The 17,539-nt window shown below is 33.7% G+C and overlaps 2 protein-coding genes across 2 annotated transcripts in view; one reads left to right on the forward strand and one right to left on the reverse strand.

Annotated features, from left to right (window-relative positions):
* dbe (KRR1 small subunit processome component homolog dbe) overlaps positions 1-17,539 on the forward strand; it is a 466,431-nt gene that overhangs the window by 75,222 nt on the left and 373,670 nt on the right. The gene's annotated exons all lie outside the window — the stretch shown is intronic.
* The window catches only part of Klp54D (Kinesin-like protein at 54D), a 79,894-nt gene that overhangs the window by 19,190 nt on the left and 43,165 nt on the right, over positions 1-17,539 (reverse strand). The window contains exons 4-5 of the mRNA XM_085944653.1: positions 3,249-3,389; positions 1,525-1,666 (exon numbers count right to left, since the gene is read on the reverse strand). Of these exons, the coding sequence (XP_085800779.1) occupies positions 1,525-1,666; positions 3,249-3,389 (283 nt within the window). The remainder of the gene's footprint in view (positions 1-1,524; positions 1,667-3,248; positions 3,390-17,539) is intronic.

Genomic DNA, 17,539 nt, shown 5'->3' on the forward strand with positions numbered 1-17,539 from the left:
TACCTAATTAGCCCCACATCAATGCAACTAACCCACCCAACCACCTTGTACGAAAAACCAAGGGCATGGTTATTAATATTAAAAAAATAAAAAAAATATTTGATAAAAATAAGTGTTAATTTTTTTTTATAATATGGCCTCTACCCAATGACATTAATATGGACGAAGCATCTAGAAAATAAAATGACACTCACTTTGTGTCGGGTCTGCCGGATGGCGAAATTCATATTTTAATATCGGTATCCTACGCTCAAATGAACATTCTGCTTGCAAGCGGTCTGGCGACACCGCTGGGTCTGCCCATACAAAATTTCTGACTGTCAGGTTTCGACTCCACCGTTATTATTGTGTTACAAAATGCCAATGTACCTAGTTAAAAATTGTAAAAAAAATCTACTAAACACTCCAAGAAAGATGGGATATCACTTTTCATGTATTAGTATTATTTATTATTTATAAAATGCCATTTTAAGATAATGTTTATTCAATGCAATTGAATGACAGAAACCATTGGACAGTCGCCTGTGATGCGCTGGGCTCACTTGCGTCTAATCTCCGAGAAGTCGTAAGTAACCGAGAATCTGTTTCTAACGCAATGAGTCATGACACTAATACGCCATTACAATAAAGGTTATATTACTATAAATTCTCGAAGCTTGTATCGCATAATGGAAATGGATACGTCATATGGTCACGTGACATCTACCTATACATCTGTGAATGACTTTCATGCACAATTTCTCATGCGCGCCGGTATGAAGTGAGTTGTCCATTTAATATGTCATTGCTTCTACCTAACTCACACGATTAAACTAACTTTTTCATGAGATGGATCGATAATCTCATGGATTTCATGAACTGTAACTGCAATCCGGCGAGATTCGGTCAATTTAGAGCCCTGCCTTATTGAACATCCAGGCCTGATTTATTTTACAACGTTTTTCTTAGGTCGTATTCTTATTTGTCCAGTGGTTGTTTGTCCGGTGGTTGTTTGTCCGATACAAATCTTGCAATCGATTTTTAACTAACTTCCCGACTAGCTAGAGATTTGAAACTTTTAGAATATACCAGAACACGATGCCAATGCATGTTTATAATACCTTTAGCCATCTTTAAGTAGAATTGAATTCATTTTTAGTTAATTCTGTTTTGTATGAAAAGTTATTTCGATACCATTATTGGGGGGGGAGGTCCTAGCAACTAAATTATTAAATAATATATAGATACGTGCGTTACTATGGAAATCAATATGAAATGACATTTCATTATTCAGAATTTTTATCAAGTAGAAATTTTTTTGATTGTTTAAGCTAGTCAAGTCAAGTTTATATGATTCAACAGAAAATTTAAAAACGTTGTATATAAAAAGTTCTTTTTATCTTGTAATTATATTCTATTCTATTGCTTAAATTTTTTTGAGTTGTGATCGTGTGTTTTTCATTCTTCTTTCTTAGAAGTTTCAAAGTCGCTGCAGAATCCATTCTCAAGAAATCGTGCAGGTAAATTAATTTATTGTTTACATACCTTCTTCCAGAACTGCGAATAGATCGTCGAGCTCTTCGCAGTCGACCGTGAAAAGGTTTTCTACAAAAAATCCCCGCGCTTTCTTTGACCATCTCACTGCCAATGGTTTCCTAGCACTGCCAGGGTTCAGTAGATCTATTACCTAAACAATAAAATATATATTACAGTATTTCACAATATTTATTAATTATAAAATTATACTTTGATCATTCGATAAATTATTGACTTCTTTAAGGCTTTACTTCAGTTGGCACACGGTCTAAAACGATCGTGACTACGCGATGCGAAGATTGTGCAAACGACGCGTGCAGAACAAAACATAATTTGTCATAAAAATTCAACATGCGTCTATTTAATGTTATGTTTATTGTTCTATTAGTAACAATAATAATATATTCATTGATATGTTTTCTTTTTCAAGTAAATGGGTAACGTTTTTTTCGTCATCTTTACACGATTTAAGAATTAATTCTCCCGACGCCATCACAAAACAAATTGATGTTCACAGCTCGACTTTCGCTCTCCGATTGGCAGCTAGTCCGAAATTTCGTCGCACCTATAGTTGAAAATTATTTGCCGTTTCACTGAAGTATGCTCTTAACAGAATATTCGCTCACATAATTATAATAATCTAAGCATTGAAGTGCTGTAACAATGCTGTAAGACGTGAATGCAGGTGTACAATAATGAACTTTACTGCACTACAATATTCATTTACTAATTTATTGGCCTAGCGTTTACGAGGTAAAACTCAATTATAATAGTTTTAAAACTATCATATTAGGTATTCATATAGCAGTGGCGCACCCAGGGGGGGGGGGGGCAAGGAGCCCTGGCACCCCCCAAAAACATTAAAATTGAAAGCAAATAAACTATACATTGGGCTTAGACAAATAAAAATATTTGAAACATTTCCCGTCACAACATGCGTCAGTGAAAGATCATTTTCAACCTTAAAAACATATCTAAGGTCTACCATGACGCAGTCAAGATTAAATGGACTGGCATTAATTTATTTAAAACACAGATAGACATATAATAACAACGGCCGACGTAATTCAAGAGCTTTGTAAAAAGAAAAGAAAACTTGATTTTATTCTGTAAATATTTTTTTTAAATTCTACGAAATGTTTTTTTTTTCATTTGCATGAAAAATATATTATTTTACCCTCTTACTTGGCTCCCCCCAATATTAAATCCTGGGTGCGCCACTATCATTACTAACTTTTATACGATTGCTGTTAGTAAAGTCAACATACAAAGTAAATCATGGCAGTGAAGTATTTAGATACCAGTATAAGTTGTCTTCTGAGTGAGGGCACCACATAATAAGATTTGATAATATTTTCAATTAATACTTTACTGTAATGAGCTTAGTTCTAAATTCGAACACCGGATGATTTATGATGATTTATATCTATAGGTAGTAATGTTGTAGTAATGTAACACCCACGATGGCCGCGCGGCTTAAGCGTTGCCCATGTTCGAATCCTGGGTCTGGCAAGTACACATATTGTTTTTTTCAATTTGTGTATGAGTCAGAGTATGGACCTAATAGGTTGAGGAAGTGGCTGACATCCATTTCTCGTAAAAGACAAAATCTGTCAATACAAACCTCCACTCTGCTCCAGCCCATATGATCCTATTAGGACCGGACATGGTCGAAAGAAGTAATGTTGATTTACATATTGTGTGAAATTTATTATTACAAAAATATTATTTACCTTTTCATTGTATATTTCTAAAAATGAAGCTTTCAGAACAAAATGGAAGTCCCTTCTCATTTGCAGTAACTTGAAGAGGTAAATGAAAGACCTGATCACCAATCCATGTTCTTCTGAAGCAGCACCCTGCTTCGTCTCGAACTGAAAGAAGAAAAATTAATTTAAATCAATCACTGGTACAATGTTACGGGATGCATAGTCATATGGTCAAGACCAATAACTTGTAAGTGACCGAAAAGGTAAATAAGTAAGTACATACTAACAACAAATCAAATTCCAAATTCAGAATTACGGGCAGAATATATTATTATCATCCAGTGACGTCACTAAATAAAGTACAACCCTTAACAGATTTTAAATGCCACCCCCTTTAGTCTAACTGTGTGCAATACTAATGATAATTTTTTCAAAGGTTGTATTAACTTTTCAATTTCCTGCCATTATATTTTGCTGCCCCTTCGAATGTGTCGCCCCCAAGTAGTGCATGATCTACCTACCCGCAAGGGACGTCACTGTTATAAACTTCTACAATAGCTGGCCAAATACGTACAGTTTTAGTAGCAGGTTGAACCTGGCACAGACAATAACTGTACCTACAAAAACTGTACGTTAGTGGGCACACCACAGATCAGTTTAACTACCCCATTTAAATCTGTCGAACTGTCAACAGACGTGCCCATATACGTACAGTTATTGTCTGTGGCAGAGCAAGTGTCAAAAACTATAAAGGTGTGTTAACGGATTTTTATACGCGAATTAGCTGATGGGATGGTATGTGAGCAATTTAATATCCATATACGAAGATATTAGATTGAAAATGGCATACTATTTTTATAATCATTTGTACCTCAAAACTCCGGAGTGGATGGACCCTGGCCTTCTCTAGTAATAATTATCGTCTGCATTCCAATATATTATCTGTTATCCTCCTCTAATCCTAGATGACAATTATTGATCAGGCATCCTAAGTTTTACTACTCAACCACTACAACACCGCCTCCCAACAACATTCTTTCGATCAGACGGTTTCACATCAAAAGCTTTCCAGGAGACTCGATTCAAGTCCATTTTGTTCGACATGATCAACCTATATCAGTCGGGATAGTTTGAGGCTTTGAACCGTGTTGAGTTCATTATTTGTTTAATACATTTCACAGTTGTATTATAATATTATGTAGGTATAAGACACGCTCGTCTTTATTTTTGGCTCCAAATATTGCATATAATAATTATTTTAAATATCAGCTTTGTGATACTTTAGGATCCAATATAATTATTACCCCATAACATGTGAGATGGCCCCAGCAGCATTTTTAGGTATATCCGAATTTCCGTTTTAACTGAGCAAATGTTTACAGATTCCATAACATTTCCACCCGTCATAATTCGAACCTGAACCCACGACAATTCAAGAAGAAACCGTTACGTTAACTTTACGTTACGGTAAGTATATACTTTTTCAGTGACGTCCCTGTGGAAAGTGCAGCACTTAAGGAGACTTAAATGCCGTCCGCTTTTGTTTGTAATCTAAAATTGTATGCAAAATTGTTATGAGCATTCCTACTTAAAAATCTTGAAAAAAATTACGTACATATTATTATCATCTACATACTGAGAATTAGTTTCTACGAAACCTACTCTCACAAAGCGATGGTTTCAGGAACGTAGATATCTGATCATGGCCCCCACAAGGGGGGGGGGGCTGACAGGGCTATGGTTTGGGGGGCCAGCGCTCCATTGGCGAGCCAAAAGTCCCAGGACTATAAATCGTCCGATTTGTCTATGCTCTGCTACTGATCAACGAACGAATAAAAAAATCTAAAAGTTGCGATTATCGTAATGTCTTCCGATAATCCTATAATTTTGTGTTATTTATATATAGACTTGCATAAAATAATATAGCAGTGAAAACAACACAAGTTTACGTTTCATTTTATGAATTTCAAAAATACAAATAAAAAAATAATTGATAAATCTCTCATTTTCTAATGTGTAAATTAACAAATTAATCAATGAAAATGTTTAAAACAAATTTTTTTCGGTCCGAATGATCACGTAATTATCCAGCGAGCCTGGTCTGCGGATTAAAAAGTCCGCAGATCTGGGGTGCTCCACGCGAAAAAAAAGTCCGAAGACTTTAAATCGTCTGACTTGCGTGCCAATGCAGCGCCGGTTTTAGAGAGGGCTCGCCGAGGGCGCCTCGACCAGTGTAGTAAGACAATCACATATCACAAATTTTCTCTTATAGTAAAAATTTCGCTTGCGGCGCTATTTTACTTAAACAATATCAACATTCAAAAATATATGGTTGTGCGATACAATTTAATGCGATTTTATGATGATTCATATTATATTTAAATTTAAATGATAATTTTATTTTATTCAGGTGTATTTCCTGGCTCTAATAAAATGGCTATTTATCCAATACGGCGAAGAGTCATGTGTTGTTATGTTGTGGATTTATTGAAAATATAAAAAATCATTAAAAATCACTGAATACCTACACAGAATACTCTTAATTTTACCATTTGAAACCTGTGGGTTCCGCAGAATACCATTTGGTAAACGCTGCTGTAGAGCATGCTCTTAACCTTAGCGATAAATAGGGGGGGGGGGGCGGAAAACATCGCAGCATGGGGGCACGCTTCAGGATGTGGGGGCCATGGGTCTGATGCACTGGCCGGTTTGGAGAACCCCTTGTGATTTCCTTAAACTAAGATGTCGGTACTTTCTAACGAAGCGACAGCGTCATCCGCTAAATGGAAAACCGTACATTGGTTTCAAAATTTGTAATGATAGTATTCATTCCTTAAATAGTCGCCCCTAAGCAACGCATCGTCGTGGGTCCCAGTTTCGAATGCTGGGTCTGGGCAAAATACACATATTGTTTTTCGATTTGTGTTAGGAGTCAAAGTATAGGCTGAGTAAGTGGCTGACATCCATTTCTCGTAAAAACAAAAACAAAGGTTAATATAAACCTCCACTCTGTGGACGGCTCATATGATCTTATTAGGATCGGACACGGTCAAAAGAAAGAAGAAGCAACGCATGGCTTGCCTATCCCTACGGGACGCCATTGCTCTTTTTAAATAACATGAATAAAGAAAGCTACATTTTTTTTACTAGTTGTTTTTTCGCAAATTTAAAATAATTTTCGCGCAAACAGAATATTGTAAGTACCTACCTACCTATATTATGTATTCATTATTTATGTGTAGGTACATCAATACGTAACTTTGATAACCATAATTACATACCTAAAAGTTTATTTGCAATTACAATAAAATAGTTACATAATATCAGTGTGTACCATTGTAAAATTATTATTGGTTTATTACATTGACAAAAAAAATTCAAACGAAAATTCAAATATAATGTCAAAGGTCAAATAGAACGTTGTGGGTATTATTCCTGAAAGGTGGCAACACTGTAGTACCAACATTAGAATACAAAACTGAAATAAAATTTCGAACAGAAACGAATACTTTTTTTTTTGAAACGGCGCCAACCTTTCCAAATCATTAATCAACGTCGACTTTCGATTCGAGTTTTCCAGTTTGGCTGGCGTTGTAATAATTATTGCTCTTTATTATACAGTCCTTTTGAAGAAATTACAAAATAAGTATAGGTATATAGCTATTATACAACATTTTTTAGTAAAAATAATCGATTTTACGTGTGTGTAAACTGTCAGAGAATTTAAACATTAAAATATCTCCATAAAATAAGTAATGAATTGATAAAATCTACTGAAAATAATTGTATTCTGAATTTAAAAATATAAATGTCACTTTTGCTTGGCGTATGAATTTTATTATGGCTGACAACACTAATAGATGGGTAATCATAAATCTACAGGCGAAAAATAAGTGTAATTTGTAATACATTATCTATTTGTTATTAAATATTAAATTATCACCCCATTTTCTTGGGACGGGAAAGGGGTGACTTTCTCTCTTTCTCTTCGACCATGTCCGATCCTAATAGAATCATATGGGCCTCCACAGAGTAGAGGTTGGTGACTTTAGTATAAAAAAAACAACGGTCGAAATGAAAAATTTTACGAACCGGAGTGCTGGATATTTTCCCGATATATTAATATAAAAATAATAACATAGTTAAGTATATGATTTTATGTAAATTTTATAAAAATAAGTGTAAATTTTTTAAAATGCATATTTAGCTCAGATGGTCAAATTATTTCTTCCACGAGACGGAGCGATAATTTTGGGGATATCATGAATCGGAACGACGCTCCTGTCCATTTCGAGCCCTGATAAAAAATGAAAATAAAGGCATCCGGCACTATATAATTTAGCACTACACCAAACAATGTTGTTCAAGAAAAAGAGAAATGAGGTGGAAATATAATATGAAAGTGAAGTGGGAGAAAGGTTTAATATGGAAAATTAATAAATTAGACCTTGCAAATATGAACTTTTAATAATAGGTACCTTGGATTAGTCTTACAAGCCTAAAAGTATTAGCCAATAATTGCAAATACATGTAACCATTATTAGTAAAGTTATAACCAAATCTACAGAGAATGTTATTTTTTTACCAATTCAATCATAATAAAATCGTTCTAGGATTGTTATCAATTATCGTAATATAAGGGGGTCATACGATCCTTTCTATTGCAAATTTTCGAAAACTGTTATACGTGCATCTACGGTGGTATACGAAAGACTTACCTGGGTACCTACTCGTTTGGCGTGTCCGGAAACTTGTACGTATGCAGTTCGCCGTATCACACTTCACTGTGAAATTTTGTAACGGAAATATATGGCCGTATATTAGAGACCGTCCAACCTCTTTGGGTCGTATTTCTTTCGACCATGTTCGATCCAAATAGGATCATATAGGCCTCCACAGAGTAGAGGTTTGTATTGACAGATTTTTTTTTTTACGAGAAATGGATGTCAGCCACTTGCTCAACCTATTAGGTCCATACCCTGACACACACAAATTGAAAAACAATATGTGTACTTGCCAGACCCAGGATTCGAACCTGAGACCCACGGCGTTATAGTCCAACGTTTAACTTTTATTTAGACATAAAATTCATATCTAAATAAAACACGGTTCTTGTCGGTTTACACGAGGAAGCCAGTAGCAAACAATTTTTGAAAATAGCCAATATATTATGTACTGGATTATTAGGTTAGGTTAGGTTAGGTTTTCATTCTTCAATTCATGAATTTTGCCACAATCAGCTATGAAAATTGAATTAATGTTCACATTTAATCTAATAATATTGGAGACCGTATAGCATACGGTCATCTCTTTTCGATAGAAAGCTCACGGCCAACTGTGCCACGGTGAAAGGTTTTTCGTACAATTTACATGTAACCCTCGTTTGGACTCTTAGTAAAAATATTGTACTACAGTAATCATACTATGTACAATTGTATGATACTATAATTTACACAAAAGTACGAGTACCATCGGAAAAGTAATATAAAATATAAAGTATGACATAAGATGTTATTGAAATCAGAAATAAAATCTTATATCTGAATGTATAATATGTTTTAAAAAACACGCATAATGCAATGCGTCGATGAAAGTGGGGTACATCGGAAAAATCTATGACTCTAAAGGGGTACCTACTAGCATGTTGCAAGTTTAGATAATAATGGTCAATATGGTGCAATTTGAATGTTTTGAGGGGCAAAAAGGTCGTCTTGAAATTCATTTGAAGACGAAGCAAAGCTCAAGAATCGCATTAATTTTCTTCTGAGTTGTACATGTAACTTGTAACATAACGTCACTGTAGAGGCCAATTGGCGTAACCCTCACTTTTCACCTAAGTTACATTTTGATGGCAATGGACTTATTGCATACTCTTACGCGAATTAATAGGCTGAGTATCATAACTCCCAAAAAAATATTTCCAAAATAATTAAAAACTATTTTTGAGCCATTTGTAACTTGACAAAAAATATTCCAGCCAAAGGCTGTAACCCACAAGTGGCGCAAGACACTGGTAAAAGAAAATTCCCAATTTGTAATAATATCATCATCAGCCGGGGTCAATCCACTGCTGGATGAAGGCCTCCCCAAGCTTTCTCCAACTCTCTCGGTCCTGTGTCGTTCGCTGCTTTCGAACTTTACCAGTTCGTCAATCCAGCGGCTTTTAGGGCGACCCTGTGGCCGTTTCGTACCCCTTGGGTACCACTGGATGACGGCATTTGTCCAGCGGCCGTCCTTTCGGCGAGCAATGTGCCCCGCCCATCTCCATTTCAGCTGTTTGGCAACGTCTATTACATCGCGTACTCTTGTCTGCTTCCTAACCCATTCGTTCCTCTTACGGTCCTTTCGCGTGATGCCCAACATGCACCTCTCCATGCCTTGCTGTGTGACTCTTAGCCTTTGGACATCTCTCGTGTTGAGGTCCACGTCTCGCAGCCATACGTGAGCACGGGTAGCACACATTGGTTGAACACCCTACGCTGACTTACCATTATGTAATAATATAATATATATAAAATAATAGATAAATATTATATAAAATAATAAGTAAATCCAATGTCCACCGTTTTTTTCACTTCCTGAACAATTTGTTATTAATTTGAGGGTTACGCCAATTGCCCTGTACAGTGACGATATATACGTCATTATGTACTTACAAAAGTTAAATTAAAAATAGTATTGCCTATGTGCATTTTTTATTTGAAGCAATTCATTTTTTCAGAATTTATTAGGTAACTATAAAATTTTGATATTAATACTATCGACCGAAGGTACTTGAAGGAATTTCAATTTAAATTCTAATTGATTTAAGTTTTGTACTATTCCATTTGGATGAAATTCAATGGAATGGACTCAAATGGAATAGTACAAAACTTAAATCAATTAGAATATAACATTTTGATAGGGGGCATTTAGATTTTTGAAGCGTTGAAGTGAAGCATGGCAAAAAAAGGTTGGGAAACACTGAAGGTATAGTCTAAACTACGTTACATACCTACATCATTATAATATACCCCTGATTAACGAAAAACACAAAGTGCTTTCCCCATTAAGTGTTGTATAGAAATGTTTCACATTACAGGTACAGCGATTTTCTTGTTATATTTTAACGTTTAGCCTAGAAATAACATGTTATTGTGAGTAATAATTGCATATTATGTAGGTAATATAATAACAATTGTACATTATTGTACGTACAATAATTCATAGATTGGCTTCAGTATTTTCAATGTTTTTAATATTTTTTTTGTTGGATTGTGCGGACGAGACATTATTGTTTAAATAGCAATTAAAATCAGATGACACATATCATAATAGCAATCGATAATCGTTTTTATTTTAATTAATAACGTCCATTAGTAGTTGTCACGCAAATGTGTCGAGTATAGCGTAATAAAACTAATGCAAAACGTAGGTACATATTGTAGTTTCCGATTTACCAGGGTCGTGTTAACAGAGGGGGGGGGGGGGGGGGAGAATAAATCTTGATAAAAAAGAAAAAAAAACTTTCATTGCGTTGTAATTTTACGAATTACATCTCTAAAAGCGATTCTCAGCAATATTATTCAAATCGAGCGCGTCAACAACTACATAAATATCTTGGACAGCAGATTTTTGTTGACTGCGCATCAGTGTTGTTTGTTATCCCAATATGCACAATAAACCTGCCAATTGGAAGAGCAACAATTGTTTTCAACCAAATCGTTTTATAATCAGATATTCATATATTATTCTGCTTGCGTACGGACAATGACATTATTAATGGACAACGCACTCAGTACAGTAGCTAGCAAGTAAATTCGCGCATAGAGACATTCGCACATGTATAGGTAGACGTCATGCAATTTCCATTATGCGATATCACGCATCGGGAAATTATAGCAATATCACCTTTATTGTAATGGCGTTAGAACAGTGTTTCTAGTGTCAATGTTAATTTGAGCGAACCCGTTCGAACCGAACCATTCGGCAGACCCGACAAAAAGCATCGGGAATTTATAACAATATTACCTTTATTGTAATGGCGTTAGAACAGATTATGCCATTTGGCAGACCCGACAAAAAAGTGAGTGTCATTTTCTTCCAGATGCTTCGTCCATATTAATGTCATTGCGTACGGATGAGTTTATGTGGACGTCATCAGCCTGAATCTATCTACTGCTGCATTCAAATTCAAATTTATTTATTATGTATAATGAAAATGACAAATTATAAATTTAAAGCCTTCACGACATGACATAAAATAAGTGTTAAGGCTATACCTCAGCTGAGGCATGGTCTAAATGTCTAAAAGATCGTGACTTGGCGATGCGCGGATTGTGCAAATGACGTGAGCCGAACGAAGTATAATTTGTCATAAAAAATCAACATGCGTCCTTTTTATGTTATGTTTATTATTATATTCGTAATAATAATAGTATATTCATTGACATGTTTTCTTTTTCAAGTACATGCGGAACGTTTTTTAGTCATCTTTACACGATTTAATAATATATTCGTCCGACGCCATCACAAAACAAATTGACGTGCAAACAGGTCGACTATCGCTCTCCGAATGGCAACGCGGCCGAAATTTTGTTCCACATACAGTTGAAAATTATTTGTTTCACTTATGTACGCTCTTAATAATTTTTCAAATAAAAATACAGAGCAATGTGAGTTAATAATACAATAAGTAATAAAATAAGAATTAAAATAATATAACAAAAATAAAAATAGATGGAAGCACATAGAGTGAACTATGATAGACCTTATCTTAAAAACCTATAAAACAACGTCCACCTAAATTCATCCCACGTAAGTGAAATATATCAATCTCTGAAGCGATTTTATTAAACATGGTTATTGCCTTCCCAATTGGCATTACTAATGATAGATGAAGGCCTTTCCAAGATGATTCCACTTCTCTCGGTATTGTGCATTGCGTTGTCACGTGGCTACGTGGCTAATTAATAGGTCTAAATGTAATAAAAATGAATAAAAAAAACAATCTGTATAATTGGTAGAAAAACATAAAAAATGGCATGACGTGATGTATACAACCGAATTTGCAATCCACTGTCGGTATAATCAGGGAACTCAGAAATAATGGGAACTACGATATTTACGGGTAAGGCGATAGCAGGTAACCGACTCGAGTAAGGATGGATCCGGGTTAAACTTACACACATATCTAGAATACGTTTAACGTCGAATATTGAAAACTGCTCTTGGTGTATGCATTTACGCTCATTTAATGTTGGTGTATTACACACACACTATTGCACGTGCATAGTGCGTGCTTCATTTTCGTAGGACACTCACACATTCAAAAGCCTGCTTCACCATGCGGCGTATTGAATATAGCCTATTGGTATTCTATTTATTATCTGTTCTGTGGGTATAATACTATTTTACCAACAAATGTAGCTGGTTTATAAAATTCATCTTAGAGAACAAGAATCAAGACAAATACTTTAAAAATGGATGTTACCGACTTTGAATCTAATATCGTCAAATGTATACTCTCTTACGCATATTTTTACCATTTACAATTATTGGTAATTTTTATCTGTTTTCTGATTTAACAGACCAAGAAGTTTGAATGATTTTTATTACTGCACCGAAACAATTTATCTATCGGGCTTTTCGAGTGGTATTTTAATAAAAAAAAATACTGTTAGATGACGTATTCATTTAATATGCAGTGTGTAAATCGGTGGACACATTGATTGACACGGATATGTGTTATGTGTATATTGCTATTATTGGTAAGTATATTATATATAAGTATGTAAATGTTTGCGCCAGATTAATATCAAACGAGTATGTTTCAGATCGTTAAGGTGATGTCTCTAGGTAAAGTTGTTATCGAAAAATAGCTAGAAAAGTTTATTAATCGGTAAATATATATTCAAAAGTAATGAGAAAAATAAAATAAAAAATTAAGATGTATCGTGGAGTTCTATATACCAAAAATACGTGTCAAATTCGGTACATTTCTATCGGGTGGTATGGATGAATGACATAAGATTTATTATCAAAATTACGATAAAAATGTACGTAAATCTATTACCTAGGGAAACGCTAAACGTTAATTGGAATTTATTATATCCTTATATCTTTTTTTTCAAATTTAAAAAACATCGATTTAGAGGTTAGAAAGCATGCAATTAAAATCGAAACATCTCGGTTCAGATGTAATTTATCGCAATAAACGCTTAGCGTTTCTATTAAAAATATTATTTAATAATTTTTAGGCTAGTTATTTAAATTTAATCTTGTATTTTTGTATATTAACGAATCGATTGTAAATAAAATGAATATTTGACAAGACTTTATCGACATATGCTGCTAACGCGGAAATAAATCGAACTATTTTTGAAACAGTACTTGCATAGATTAAAAAATACATACACACACACATACATTGAAAATAAAGGTTCGCCAGGTACGAAGACAAAAACTGTGTTAATTCTGCTGTCAATAATTTTTGTTTGCGATATTGGAGCATATGTCAATGGACTACATATATCAACCTCCACTTTCTGAAATAGTGTTGTGTAATTATTTCAGATAATTATTACTGTTTTGACGTACCTACCTTTTATAAAGCGATTTTAAAATAAATATAGTTTCATAATAATATAAAGAAAGCATACGAGCGAAAATGCCTAAGATACTTCTGACACACATCAAATTTAATCTTTGTCTAGTAACTGTACAATTTATCCATATTTATGTTAAGTGTTTAAAATGTTATAAGTAAAAAAAAAATCGTCTATTCACGTGGTAGTCGCGAAAATTATGAACAATATACAATGTTAAAAATAATAAGAATTGTTAAAATTTCTAGTCACAATATTATTCAAAGACAAATTAACCCGATCAAAACAGCCTCGACAAACTTCCACTTCACTAACTTTTGTTCTATATGTTTATCCTGGATACAGGGGCAAACACATTTTGAAAATAGCCGATATACTGGATTATTTGTTAGTTTGGGTTAGTTTAAGTTAGATTAGGTAATCCTAACAAATAATCCAGTATATAGGCTATTTTCAAAATGTCTTTGCCGCTGTATCCAGGATAACCGACTTGTACCCTAACTTTAATTACATACATACTATTGTACTATATTTGGGCCATCAAACGTTCATTCCTGTCTACGGCCTTAAAATTATTATCTACGTGCCTATATAACTGTATGCCGTCCTGTCAAAAAGTGGAGGTTGATAATTTAGTATGTAGAAAATAGAAGTTATTATTAGTCTCCATAAAATATAGGGTAAACAATTCAGTGAATGAACACATAAGAGGTGAATTTGAAAATAAATTAAATTAAAAACGATTAAATGAACTAAGAAAATTATAACAATAGGTAGGTACAATAAATTGTGTATAACCGTGGTATTACTAATTTTATGCCGTGATGCTTTGATAGTTGAACTTTTCATAATATTTGGATCACTATTTAGTTGCTCATTTATCTGCTACATCATAAAGTCGTAAATATTGTTTTTTTATGAAGCAATCATAAATACAAAAAATTAAGATCTACTTTTCAATCATAGTAGATACCTAGGAATATGGTATAGGTGTTGATAATTTTTAATTATTTATTCGAGATCTTCAGGGAATTACAAAAGTCCACACCTAGAAACCACTGGGCCAATAAGGTTTCTTTTTATATCTCCAAATCCATTTCACTTACACATTTATAGGTAAAATAAATAAAACTATCTTTTATTTTATCTTGCACTGTTCTTTAAAATCGACATTAGATTTTTTCAAATAAATAACGTTCTGTCTTTTTCTTAGAATATTATGTAATCAGTGGTGCACTTACATCAAATTCTAAATTTTTTTCTTACGTTTTACAATTTTTTTTTTAATTTGTCACTTATTTTGTCCTTGGGTTTGCTTATCAAGATTTGTTCGCATGTTTATTTACGTTTTTTCTTACCTCCAACTTCTTTTTTATTCAATTCGTTGCGTGTCTTACTTTATTCTTATCTCAGATATAGTTAGTTAGTTAATACATACATGTGGAGGCCCATATGAACCCATTAGGATCGGACATGGTTGAAACGAAATGAATTGGGATGTCTATATAATATCGACATTGTCATAATTATAACTACAGTCGAACTCGGTTATTACAATCTCGGACATAGCGAGATCTTGGATGTAATGAGGAAACAGTCGTTGACATTTGGTATATGATTTTCTCCGTACATTTTTATTCACTGTTATAACGAGATACTTATCGGATATACCGAGCTAAAATACTGGTAATGTGTTGATCGTTTAAAGACATTTCGACCCTAAGCAATAAAATCCGATCGGACAGGATGCCGCCGGGGACAAATTACGTTTATGACACTAGTTAAGTGTCTAATTGTTGTTTTCGCCGACAATAAAAATACCTATTCTCTGATATAACGAGTACCGCTTATAACGAGCACATTCAGCCGGTCCAACCTTCCTAGTAATAACCAAGTACAACTGTATATTCCTTATTTTGTTTAATAATAATTCGAATGGCATTTGTTTTGCTATTCATTTCATATCATTCTTTTATTCCACCTCTAGTAGAAATTCGATGTAATTGTCAATTGTACAAGATTAAACTCAATCTTATAAACATTTGTACTTAAATGTTCATTTACTACTATAAATGAATTTTACTGTAGAAAAATATTTATATTAATTCGTATTGACAACGTAAAAAAATCTGGTTCATTGACTGGACAGGATACCCTTGTATTGCCACTGTAAAAAAAACTACGGTAAACAAAATGTAAAAATCATAAACACTTTAAATCAAATCAAATAGACATGTTAGAATTCTAAATATTTTATGAGGAAAATATTAATTGTAAATATTTTTACATAGGTAAGTAAATATATTATAATAAATTTAAATGCATTTTTATCAAGCTTATGATTTTTAATATGTGGCGACACACAATATTTTATTTTATATTTTATTGCCATCTGGTTGCGATCGACGAAAGTTTTTAGTAACACATTTTTAGAAATTCATGGTAGATGCCTGTAGATGCCTTTAGATGGCGTTGAAGTCACATTTGATCGTAAATTGAGGCAAAGAATTCGCCTTAAGGACGCAAATTGTCAAATAGTTGGGTAGTTTTATAGGCATGAATAATTGAATCTGAGCTGTTGATACGACATTTTCAGCCAAATTATTGTTATAATATGCATGTTTTGACTGCAGGGCAGTCATTCAGAGTACACCCGATCGGGGGATACGTTCCAAAGCTGTCGTGCAAAACAAAACCGTGTAAAAAAAGATAAGGTGCCCATAAAAAATTATAGATTACTTAAAATCAACTCAAAATACGAAATTCTTGAGCTCAAAAATAAATCGAATTTATTTATTATTTATACATTAAAATATGTAGGTATACATAAAAATACATAGTTTTCGATTTAAATTAAATTTAGCAGAGAAATATATTCATTCAGTGACAATAAACGTGCCCGTTTACTGCTGTTTTTCTCTGGCGAAAAATCACTCTCATCGCTGAAAATATTTAATAACGCCGACGCCGAAGCACACGGCGCGTCTCTCGTATCGAACCCGAAGTGACTGACTAATGGCGCCATGTATGTACGTATGTATACCTGGGTGGCATCGGATGACAACATATGGATGAACTAGTGGCGTGCAATTTTTTGATAACTATGTACATACACACGTATTTTTATTATTTTTAGATGTTTTGAACCGTGGTAAAGCAAAAAAAACAGTGTAAATAAAAGATATTAAAAAATAATCGGTATTTTTTTTAAACCGTGTTATTTAGAAACCGTGCAAAAAGAGGATCGGGTGTAAATAACATGGAGATAATAGTTGGCGCCTACTGTCAATGCCTGAAATATTATATATTTGCCCCTTCTGCAACATTTCAAAGTTTTACAGATGACAATGGAGGTAAAAGCAATAGAATGAATTTTGTTGATCAACTATAATTGAACTAACATTATTGTAAAGTCAACTTATAAAGATATTCAATTTGTATTGATAAACAACATTTGATTAATTAATAAGAGTTTGGCCCAATGACTTGTTCATCGTGTGTACATTGCTTTAATCTAATTCAGTGAAGTATGTATCTTTAGTCGTCATAGAGTATTTTTTAATATATACCAAAAATATTATTATTGAATAAAAAATTAGACTATAATAAATACCCTGGATAATAAATACGACAGTTTCAAGTACCTGGGGGTACACATCACGGGAGATGGCATTTTGCAGAAAGAGCTCGCTATCCGAATGGGAATGGCTGGAGCAACATTCAACTCGA

This window comes from Rhyacophila brunnea, unplaced genomic scaffold, assembly GCF_057557595.1.
Source record: "Rhyacophila brunnea isolate RB1 unplaced genomic scaffold, BYU_Rbru_1.0 scaffold_17, whole genome shotgun sequence".
NCBI classification, from domain to species: Eukaryota; Metazoa; Arthropoda; class Insecta; order Trichoptera; family Rhyacophilidae; genus Rhyacophila; species Rhyacophila brunnea.